The sequence below is a fragment of the Strix uralensis genome, chromosome 14, assembly GCF_047716275.1.
Source record: "Strix uralensis isolate ZFMK-TIS-50842 chromosome 14, bStrUra1, whole genome shotgun sequence".
In the NCBI taxonomy this organism is placed as follows: domain Eukaryota; kingdom Metazoa; phylum Chordata; class Aves; order Strigiformes; family Strigidae; genus Strix; species Strix uralensis.
The window spans coordinates 15716309-15728481 of NC_133985.1; the positions used below are offsets into that span (position 1 = coordinate 15716309).

General features: G+C 42.6%; 1 protein-coding gene across 6 annotated transcripts in view; it reads right to left on the bottom strand.

Annotated features, from left to right (window-relative positions):
* The window catches only part of SGCD (sarcoglycan delta), a 399661-nt gene that overhangs the window by 121080 nt on the left and 266408 nt on the right, over positions 1-12173 (bottom strand). For 3 of the 6 annotated variants that reach the window (XM_074883679.1, XM_074883678.1, XM_074883677.1), the window contains exon 3: positions 9204-9389. In XM_074883679.1, the coding sequence (XP_074739780.1) occupies positions 9204-9389 (186 nt within the window). The remainder of the gene's footprint in view (positions 1-9203; positions 9390-12173) is intronic. The other 3 variants (XM_074883682.1, XM_074883683.1, XM_074883680.1) reach the window with 1 other exon arrangement.

Sequence of the window (12173 nt, forward strand, 5' to 3'; positions counted from 1 at the left end):
ATTTTAGCTGTTAACCCACACTGAAGAATCATTTATGAGGACCCTCAGTCACCTTAATTGCATAAAGATAAAATAATTTTCAGGGATCCCATGTGTAGGAGTAAACTTTTGAGGTTTGGGGTTTTTTTTTTCCTTTTCCTGTGGTGGGGTAGAAACTCTAAAGACTTCAATTAGAAGCAATTACTGGAGATGTAGAGGCTTGTCTGAGGTTAAGCCGCCCTTCATTTTCTCAAGAGAAGCCTTTAATTAAATGCAAATAATCACAAATTTCATATAGCAGATTGCCATAATTTCACTATTAGTTAGTGGATCTCATTTAAAAGGAAAGAGGTGGGCAGTAGTACTGGGCGGACATGAAGTAATGAGAACTCAAGAGGTCAAGGCTGAATTACCTGCGTAAATCTATTCCTCTTCTATAAATCTGTCTGCAACCACATCATTTCAGTGTTAACAGGTTGTCCTTCATGCAAGTGCACTGGAGTGTAGTCCCATAGAAACTCAGGCCTTAATACAAATAATTACCTCAGTCCATCTTACTGTTGACCATGGCAGCGAAGGCAGGATGGGTAATGGGAAAGATGTAATTGAAGTGGAAATGACCAGAACTAAAATGCAAGCTATGATGAATTCAAATGGTATATTCAAGCTCATCTCCATAGCAGAGCTCTGGAAGAACAGGCACATGAAATGGCAGCAAGTATTTTAAATACATCTATCAAATCAGGTATGGTAGTGTATAAGTGGAGAAGAGATAATAGAGCATCTGCAGGAGGGGAGGGGACAGACAAACTCCACACAACCACAGGTCTGTAATTCTGTCCTCAAAACCGTCAGTCTTCAGAGCAGGTTCTGACAGTTACAGAAAGTAAATAAAGCAAATGCCTGCAACTTCAGAAAGAATATGCTACTTTTTTCTTATTCCTTTTGTTCAGTCAAACACAAGCTTATCATAGCTACCAGGCAGCAGTTAGCCCACGAGCTGGGGCTTCACCCAAAGAAGGTGAAGGTTTCTGCTGCTCAGTACTTTGCGCTTTGCACAGTCATTTACAATGTAAGAGAGCCGCCTCCATCCCCTTTCCATGGATTATGCTACAGCCCAACATGCAAACAGCAGCGGTTCAGGACCGAATGCCAAGAAACATTTTAAGAAGCAGCTTTCTGAAAAGCTGATGGCTTTGCAGTTCCAGGACAAGTTGAAGGAGGCATAGAGCCTACTCCAAGCAGCACCTCAGTCTTAAGGCAACCACACAGAAGAGGTGCTTCAGAAGAATTATATTTTTGTTATAGCAATGGCTGCTAGGTTTTCAAAGCTGAGAAGGTCATTGCTCTCTGCCATGTGGAGAGTTCAGGAGGGATGTCAGGAAGCTCAGAGGGAAAAAAAAGCACAAGGAGCAAGAGAAGAAGCAGTGGAAAACTTACTCTACGGCTCAGCCTGGCATGTCATTTCTGTGTGGATTCCCAAATTAAATCATTTCTCCTACTGTACTGTGAGAATATGGGGAGGGATCAGATTGTAAGCTATTCAGAGGACTAACTGATTATCGGCATTTCAGCAGCGAGCTTGTTTTTGTTCTTTCGCACATTTATAATAATACCTTTTACATGTTCTCAAAGAGACAAATCTCTCTGCTTCAGAACTGCTAGTCTGAAGGTCTTTTGTTGGCACTGAGACGAATGTTAATGTGAAATATCTTAGTTCTTCAGATGAAAGAGAAGCTGAGAACAATCCCCTCTGGAGGGAGGTGGCAGAAGGGGGGATCTGGGATCAAGAGTTCATTACTGCCCTCCCCGTTCCAGCCCACCCACTGTTCGCCAGGTCCTGCTGCTATCACACTGCGAAGCAGCTCCTCCAGGTCTGATAAAGCTTTCCACCGTGCTCCCCGCAGCACAGCAGGGACATGGGGCACCAGCAGACGGGACCCTCTCTATTCACAGGCAGAAATGCCTGGAAATGAAGTGTTATGCCAGAGATCAAATGCTCAACCTCACATTGCAAACCACCCTGCCACTCTCTTCCCTTCTCCATCTATTTTTATCTCTCTGTTCCTGGAGGGACCAAACAAAGCCATAATGTATTTTTAATGCAGAAATGTGTTTTCCTGCTGTGGAGATATGCAGAAGACTGGTTATTGAGGCTCAACAGCGTGGCCCATACAGCAAATTTGCCAGATGATGTTTTGCCTGTACATATGCACTGAACCTCAAGTGTGAGGAGAGGAGTGTTGCTGAGTTTCCCAAAGCTTCCTTCAAATCAGAAGTAGTACCTGGGGTATCTGGGTGTCAGGGCTAAATTCTCTGCTGTCCAGTAGGAAAACAGCACCAATAAAAGCTTTTTCTGGTATAGGGACATTTATAATACCTCTCACTGCCAGTGAGTAGTAAGTACAGAGCTTATGCAGCAGCTTCTTCCACAGTAGGGATATTACTAAACAAGATTTCTTTCTTCTGCCTCTGAAAAATATAGCAACTAAATATGTTTGAGATATTCCTGTCTCCTGGACACATACTTTCGTTCAGATGGCTTGAGTATGAATAGTGGCTTAGAAACAATTGAGAAGCAAGAGCCTGTCCATTGAGATGGAAGTACCATCACGTAAGCCTCAGTTCTTCATGAAACTCAACCCAAAATATCTGAGGGAAAAGGGCCATCTGCCGTCGTAACACTCTGTACACCACAGACTGCCTTGTGCAATAGTCAAAGAATAAAAAAAAAAAAAAAAAAAAGAATTACCTAAATGATTGCATTGCAGCATATCCAGCTTGGTTTAGAGGTACTAGTGGAAGACTCACTATTTCACTATTTCTTCTGCTCCCATGACATATCCGTAAGCATATCCAATGCTATGGCAGGTCTCTGAAAAACTCAATGGTTCAGCAGAGTGTAGAGACAGTGAAGTAAAAATATGGGGTCCTTTCATCTTTTTCTGGTAACAAGGAAGATGAAAGCCTTATGTGCTTATGCTGGCTGAGAAAATGTTGTATTAGGATAATAAAAATGAAATATTATTAGAGACTGAGTTTTTGAAGGTGTAGCATTAGAAGAAACTGATGTACTATAACTCAGCAAGTCATCAGTACCAAATGCTTGACACTCTGGAGGATACAGCAATGAAGGGGTCAAACTTGTAATAACATCATGTGATATCCTATTAAAACTGACTCTGTTATTCTAAACTCCAAAGGAATGAAGGCAAAAAAATTGTATATGTATCTTTAAAAAAGATAAGTAATCCCAATTGCTTTTCATACAGAAACAGAAACTCTCTAGGAGTGAAATTCAGATCTCTAAAAAGAGTAAAAGAAAAGCATAACACATTTTTTCCTCAATCCAGGAGGAAGGAAATTAGAATTTACTGTAAAAAACCTCCAAATAAAAAGCATTACGGTGAAGGACTTGATCCACTGATGTCAATGCCAAGATTCCTAATAAATGCCAGAGGGTAAGGATTTCACCCACAGAAACTTCTTCACTTAATAGTACAGTCACTCTGTACTATTGCTAGTGTTGTCAGACCACTACAAGATTAACATCTTTATATCAGAAGATGCAGTCCATGTGAATGAGGAAACAAGAGAAATACACAAAGCTCTTGGGTCATGCAGGCAGTCTCAAAACAATTACTTGTTTTATAAAAAGAGTAACACAAATTAGGATAGAAAAGTGCACAATTTTGTATGCATGTGTGTGCGACGGAAGAGAGAGTGAAAAAAAGAACGTTACTCTTTCCTCAATAAGGATATAGTAATATTAACTCTAACTCTAAACAATTTTAGCTGACATTACAGTTGTACTACAAAGCAGAAGCTGAAAAGCAGATCAGATTTCTTTCCCATGTTGGCCTTACCATTGCACCTAAAGAGACTCCAGAGAAATCATGAAAAGGGATATAAACTGCACAGTCATTTTCTTCTGAGGCAATTTTTAATTTAAAAAAAAATTTAGAACAAAGTCTGTTTCTCTAAATCATTAATAAAAGAATCCCGCCTGTTAGGGCAATCAGCTTTCCTAACTCTAATCCATCTTTACTGCTGTGTTATTACCCTACTGTTTTCCTGTAATTAAAATGTGGCAGGTAGTTTACACACAAGAGGGAGTAATTGTATTGGAAATAACTGTTCATAACCACATTTTAAAAGCTCATTTTTCTTATCAACTTTTAATAAAGAAAGCAAGATAATAATGATATTTAGCATTTGTGCCACCTACAGCAGCATTTTGTCTCTCTAAATTGCTAACACTTCATTCAACAATGCTAAAACATACCTCTTTAGCTATGAATCCAGCCTGCAGCAAAAAAGGAGAAATCTGAACAATTGCAGTCATTTGCTCCTGTTAAATTAAAATAATAAAATATGACTGAACCTCATGCTAAAGGGCACAAAGCTTCAAAAAACCTTGAGCGGTTCTGGAAGGAGAACACAGAGTTTGTATGTGTTGGGAGCACACCAACCTCAGCCTGACCAGGCCAGGAGGGGAACATCCCCCTTCTCTGCATCCTAAGGAAGATGGAATGAGGTGGGTCATTGCCTGCCCATTTCTACATTGCATTTCCTCAGGTGCATGCACAGGTGGCACAAGCAGTCTGCATGGATTCCTCCCGGTTTGGAGGAAGATGTGAAGTTTGGCTCGTAAAGGGTCTCCTGAATACCAGAGTTGCAGAATATTTTCCTTACAAAAACTATTTGCTTTGGATGATTCTTAGAAGAGAGTTCTCCAGGAATTTCAAGCCTTGCAAGCTGATTAGGGGAAAAAAATATTATTTTTCCATTTATTATTGTTTACAGTCTAGTAGAACCTGCCAATATATAGGACTACAGGATGCCATATGCAAACAGTTCTGTCCCAGAGAGCATACAAACCAAAACATGTGGACAGACAGCTATGGATAGAAACACCAGGGAAGGGCAAAGGAAAAGCAAAGGGTCTTCAGTGGTTTGATGGGCAGACAAGTAGGTGGGCATTTGCCATTTAAATGCAGCCACAACAGGACACAGTTCTCATCTCTCCTGTTCAGAGGTCTTCCTGCTGCCTAACAGACTATAAAAGGGTACTAATGGATAATGCTGTAGACTCCTAACACTGTTTAAAATACCAGGCACTGTATGTTACCCTTGTGGAAAGAGGTCAATGCACTGTCATTGCCTGTTATCTGAGCCTTCTGAGCCTTGTATTGTTTAAAATAAGGATACTGGATTGCTGTGTTTATGTAAGCACATCTTGGTTGTAATATTCAGAAATTAATACAACAGGAAGCTTTTAAAAATGGTTTAAGATCACCAGTAATAGTTGAAAGAGAGATCCCCAGCACATCATAGGCATACACATAAAAGATGCATGTGCTTATAGGTATAGTCACAGGCAATCCTACTGCTAAAGAGCTACATCACTGGATGTTAATGCAGGTGGACCATAAAAAGGAAGGTTGCTAAGAGCTCTGGTTCCAGCCTTGTAATTAGATTGGCACATGTGAACCCTTGCAGGGGCTATGCCAGCCTCAGCTGAGCTCTGTGCAGCTCGAGGTTGAGCACTGCACAGCTCGAGGTTGAGCCCTCCACCACGCAGGTGTGACAGCAGGATACAGCCCAAGCCTGTGCTGGACCTGCAGCCTGAGCAGCTGACTCACATACACAGCCCACAGGCATTGGTATTTTCTCCCCAAACCCACTATGTGCAAACTATATACTTCTACCAGGCTTGTCCAAGATCTGAATGAAGCGCAGTTCTCTTTACCTATATATCATTGAAAAGTTGAGTGCTGGATGGTGGTTTCTACCTCAATTAGGTTAGGTGACCTTCAGGGTGCATTTGGGTTTCAACCCAATTTAGTGGCTTTGGTTGAGATTCATTCGTGGTTTGGCTTAAAAATCAAAGTAAGGTTTAGAGGTAGCAACCTTCACAGAGCTTCCCGCAGCCCCAGAGCAGCACAGCCCTGATGTAAATGAACATGATAAATGGACCTGGCTATGGGAACCAGCTGTGGGACACACAGATGACATCTGAGGCCCCCTCAAGGTCTGTTTTTCATACAGCCTGTGCCTGATAAAGGCATTTAAAACAAATTGAGGATCAAATGCTACATGAGAAGTGAATGACTGTGCCAGAGGATAGACTAGGCAGTGACCAACAGGCCCCACGCAGACATGACACTGCTTTGACAGCCTTGCGTAAAAAGCAATAGCCACACATAAATTTGTTTAAGCCTTGAACATTCAGATAAAAGCAAAACCTAGCATGAATTACTGATGCCTTGCTTATTAAAAGTCACAGATTGGAAGCTTATGATTTGATTTTACAGGAGTTGTCTCCTAAAGCATGAGCCAGCGGGGCATGCAGAGGGGAGCAAAAGGGAGGTCAGAGCTTGACGTGGAAGTGGAATGGATGGATGCTGCTACAATGTGCATGAGAAGGTGGGTTTTTTTTGCCTGAGATTATTTCGCTTCACCTCCTCCTCCCTTCTCCACTCCCCATTATCAGCATTTAAAACACCCCCGAGTTTTCTTGAGCAGGTTTGCTGTGCTCATTAAAATACTGTGAGCACTTATTGGCTATAATGAGCGCTCATTAAATTCTGGTAAGTGTCAGGACTGTTCTGTGGAGTTGAACAGACCCAGGTTCTGGGAGGAGAGCTCAGGGGTGGGAAGATACTGGAAATACTACATTTTCCACAAGAACAGAACTACAAAGTTCCCCTCCTTTTTTGCTCTGCAAAAAAAAAAGTAACTCAGACCTGTTAAGCAGCAGCTATTGCTTACTGACTACTTGAATCATTCCCTTGTCCCAGAAGGACTCTCAGCTCCTCTTATCAGAACAGGAAAAAATTAAAGATTTTTCCATATTTGCATCTCCTCATTTGAGAATTTTCTTACATTTGTTACTTAGAGATAAAAGTCTGCCTCTAAAAATTCACTTAGCAAAGTGGTTTTCTCAGCCTCAGGGAATGGTGCGGGAGGCATTGTTGAGCAGGATCCAAAGCAGCTGGAGAGGCTGCAGGAGCAGCAGGAGATCAGGAGATGAATGGGTGCATATCAGGGCAAGGATCACATTTTACATGCTCTGTTCTTATATTTTTTTCCAGTTGGCTGTGTCAGAGACACACGCCCTGACTAGCGTGGCCATGCCTATAACCATAAAGCAGGTCCCGCTGTAGGATTCAGTGCTACTGTCTGTGTTTTTATCACTAAATGCTGTTCATTGCCTACTAACATTAGAAGATATGAATTAACTAAAACCATATACAAATATATTTTACCAGGTGCTAATCCCCAGTGAATCAGAGGGCAAGGGACTATTTAAAGAAACGGTATCAGACAAAAGCTTGAAGATCAGTACATCTTCCAAAAAGCTAGTGTATATCCTAGTTGGGTGGAGAGAGCTGCTGGAAGGGGACATTTCTGTACATATCCCTGGAGATGACCCTTCTGCTGATGGCCTGCAAAATGCAATGGATCAGGAGAGGGCTGTGAGGGAGAATGGAGTAGAGAAGTTCAGCTGGCTTCCCAAGCAACTTCTAGAGAATTGACTGACCCACCACCACCAAATAGCAGAAAGCATGGGACCGACATACCAAAGTTATGTTATTTTAAAGAAATAAAGTTGTATTTCTGAAAAGTGAGAATCTGAAATGCTATTATGCTGTGCTTGGGCTGATGCCGACATCACCACCTGTATGATGAGTCTATGACCAAGTCTTCCATCACCTCAGAAATTTCTGTTTTTCAACTACATTAATCTAAAGACCGCAGTTCAGCACAAAATGTGTATCAAAATGGCATCAATTTCACAAGATTAAATAACTGATCTGGTTAAGCTTTAATTGCTTCAGTTTGGCTCGCTCTTCACCCACTCACAGGAGCTTTTTGTGGATTACTGCTTTATAATTGCTTGCTCCCTAAGCACACATGCATTGCAATGTTCTGCACACCTTGACAGCATCCTGGTTAGAGAAAATGAATGCTACATGTTCCCCTGATACAGCATTTTGTCTGCTGGATACAGCAAGTCAGAGATTGTTTACTCAACTTCTCATGGCCCATTAATGACATAATGTTGGACACAGCTGTTCAGGCTTCACAAGACCAAGCAGGGAAAGAAATACCGGGAGACTTCAAACATGCTGCTCACATCAGAACCTGTCTGGGAAAGTCCTTCAAAGCAGTCTAGAGGAATTTAGTCTTACAGCTTTCTCATGAAGTAAATCCAGGATTAAAGCCTCAAACTTAGTTTATCCTGAAGACTCAGATGATCTTAAAATAACTCCATCTGACCAAGGTGGCAATGATTGCTTTGAAGAAGAAAGGACCAGTCATTTAATTTTCATTCTGCTTTGCCAAATTATCTACTGAAAAACTAGGACCTGCCATATATAAAGGCTCACTAGCCCTGGAAGTGGGGTGTGCCTGGTTCATCATGTCCTGACTTTCAGTGTGTTTGAGCAGGAGAGGTGAAGCTCACCCTGTAAAAAGGAAATTCAAGGTCAAGGCACCCCTTAAGATATCAAAAAGAGTTTGAACAGAGTTCAAGTGATGCATAGAGTGCTCTGGACCCAGAAGGCACCATCTGCCCCAGTGCAATCTACCTCCCAATACAGATACCCAACATTTTTCAAGGAGCTTTGGGAAAGCTAACCCTGGCCAGGGGGTCTGTGTAGCAAGAGAGTGCTGCTGGCAGGACTGATATGCACAACCACAGCACGAGGATAAAGATATGCTCCACCTAAATACCACACCAAGAGAGCCACCCTGGAAATTTAATTTCTGTTCATGAAGCTTCTGGAACCACATCATTATGGAACAACATGAATTTTCCTTAAGAAAAAGGCAAACTGAGTTGCTCAACTTTCCAGTCATGAAGAAAAGCAGAAAAAATCTAAGAGAAAGGCTCAAACCCATTCCCACACTTCAGTTTGAAATAACATATTTCATTAATTTTAAAACACTTTATAACTGAAAATTGGGGGACGGTGGTGTATATTGTTTACATGTGTATATATATATACACACACACAGCAGGTAGGAGGAACATCATTTGCAACACTGAGCTCATTCCTCAGCTTGGCAATACTGCAGACATGTCCAGCAGAAAAAGAGGATCATTGGGCAACTAAAACAACCGGTTATCGAAGCTGTATCTGAAGTCATGTTCAGAGGAAAGATCATCACCCTCCCTCATCTTCCCCAAACCTTTCAGGGTAACCCCTACTTACAATTGTGAAGTTCATAACCTTCAGAATCCAGATGGTCATAGCAAGGTTCACCAGGATTAAAATCATTAGGAGCAGCACAAAGAAATAGAGGCATCTCTTCCTCCAGCCATAAATCCCCACTTTGTATACCTGGGGTCCTTCCGAGGTCTGCATGGTGCTCCGGTGCGCGTACTGTTCCTGAGGCATCTGAAATGATCACAAAGAAATAACCACGTGTATTGAGAGGAAAGAGAAAGCTGATAATAAAAACTGCTTGTGTCTGTGCCTCTTGGAGGGCTTTGTTTCTTCTTTTTCAGAGTTTACCAGTTGGGCAGTTCTCTTTTGATATCTTGGTTCTGCATTACTTTTCTTTCTGCTTACTATATGCAATAACATACCAAAAGAGAATTTTATGTGTTAAATGTATATATATATATTTATAAATACATGTAAGCACACTGTCTAAAGGTATCCTATGGAGATTGCTCTCGAGTGACTCTGTTCACAGCCCCAGGTTTTGCAAGGCAGGCACTCCAGGGCCTCTAAGGATCCTGAGGGGAAAATTTTGCATGCATTTGGTAAAAGCAGTTGAGTTCAGCAGTTTGTTTTGAAGATGTAATATTACTTCTCACAGGCTTTAATTTAAATTAAAAAAAAAAATCTCAAATAAAATAATTCCTTCTAGCCAAAGAAAAAAGGCAAAGGGGAAATGTTTGCCCTTCTCCCTTCCCAAACCTCAATCCTTCTTAACAAAGTATACCTGAAGCACAAGGTTCTTCAGCTGCCATATCCCTACCAAATTATCCCCGTATATCTAATGCTGGTTTAACAAGGACTCTGATAACCTGGGTGGGCATGACACGTGAGGACAACACTGGGGGCCAAAACTAAGGAAAGAGGGAAGGAAGGAAAGCTGGTACTGAGGAAAGTAGTGCAGCAGCATCCCCAGGAAGAATTGCTTCACCCTGTGGTGAGCACCATCCCCACTCCTATACCCCAGCACCCAGCTGGCTCCGGGCAGTTGGGGATCTGGCTGCCCCCACCGTGGATGGAAAGAGATGGGTGCTTTTAAACGGCACTGCAACTAGCTGGGACAGGGGTCTGGAAGACAGCCACTGCACAACGGTTGTGTGCACACCGGGCTGTGATCATGGAGGCGTGTTGTGCTGCATGAAAGAAAGTATACATGTTCTCACCCTTCACATTCACGGTGCAGAAACCCACTTTCACAGGCTTCCCCCAGGGAGCAGTCTCTTATGTTTTCAGACTTTTTTGACACACAGACTGAGGATATTGTATCATCTCTAATTACGCATAGTTTGCTGAATGTTTTGCATTTTAGACTCTAGTCAGATAAGAAGCCACCAAACACATTCTTGCACTACCAATTCAACACTGTGGGCTTCCTCCTCAGGGTACCTGGCATTGCCGTTTGTATGCAGTGAATTACAAAATTCATATAACAGGAGGAAACAATGCGAGTTCCTTTCTGTGGCAGTCTGATCCGCAAGGGCAGAATGAGACAATGGTAGAAATTAGATGCTCACTGATAGCAGTTTATGTTTGTTTACTGTTAGTTTCCTGTTTTTTTCCTTACTTTTTGGCTAATAGCTTCATACTCCAGCATCTAATAAAATACAGTGTGCAGTCGGCAGTGGTGCAGAGCCCGTTGCAGGCTGATGCAAGGATCTCCACGGCATAACTTTTATTCCAGTAGCATTGCACCAGGGATGAAGTTAACACGTTATCTTTGCTGCTCCGATGCTGAAGCCCACACATCTGAGGCAAGGGCTGCCTGAAGAACCAGTTACTGTTCTTTTTACCTTTCACTGCTCCAGAAGTTGCTAAGACCTGTGTTTTCTAATGCTGCCTGGTGTTGTCACCTGAAGCATAGGGGATCCACCTCTCCCTTCTTCCACGAGCCTTCACCCCTCACTCAGGCTGAAACACAGTCTCAGGTGCTATATAAATCCATTCAGGTACTAAATTATTTTCAGGTCAAAGGCATTGACCTATCTCCTGATCTGGACTTAGCAGCATATTCAGGAAGGCTGTGTTCAGCCTGGGCAGGTTGGTATGCTTGCTTTCATCCCAACAGCGATGCAGGACCAGAGAGCGGAGGTGTCCATCTGCCGCCTCCCCTAATGTCAGCAACTCGGTTAATCCCCCACATTCAAAATTCACAACAGTGGCTGGAAACAGGAAGTTTTAAAAAAATAGTAACAAATGAGGCACTTCTTTCATGTTCTTCTCAGGTTTCTGAACCATCACATTTCTAAGAATGTTTTCCCCTATGTTTGAGGGCTTCAGTCCACCAAGGAGAAAAGGCAGGTCAGACTTGTACATCAGCAGGGTGCTGCAAAGGACACCCACAGGAGGAGACTCTGGGCACCAGCACTGCCCATCTGCCATGCTGAGCTCCCTCCTTTCGAACGAAGGTGCTGCCTGTGGTTGCTAAACTAAAACTAGAACAAGGCGAGCCTCAGCCAGCCCATCTACGCCTCCAAGCCCGCCTGCTTTTTCCAGCTTTCTCAGCCGGTCTAAAAAAAGGATCTCGCATTCCCCCCCAACCATGCCTCATTTACAACCTCAGACTACCCCAGCCCCAGCTAACGCCATGAAGATCTGCAATGTCTATTAGTGCAGACAGTCGTAAAATGTCAGGCGGAGCCAACGGCTCACGGCAAGTAAGCCTGTTCTTAATACAGGTTGGCTAAGCCAGTTTAACCAACGTGCATTAAAGGTACATCACTGAAGAAAGGTGCGTCTGTATTAAAGAGCAGTTTTCAATACTGTAAGTGGGCTCACCATAAATCACTTCTGCTGTTCAGACCAGCTGGGGTATCTATCTCCACATCACAAAACCACTCAAAGCCCAGGCAGACCCATAGCTTTTACCAAGGGGGAGAAAAGCAAGTTGGTTAGAACAGATCCAACCCAGTATTTTTGCTCATAGATGCTAAGTCAGCAACTGTGGAGGGCTTTGCAGCA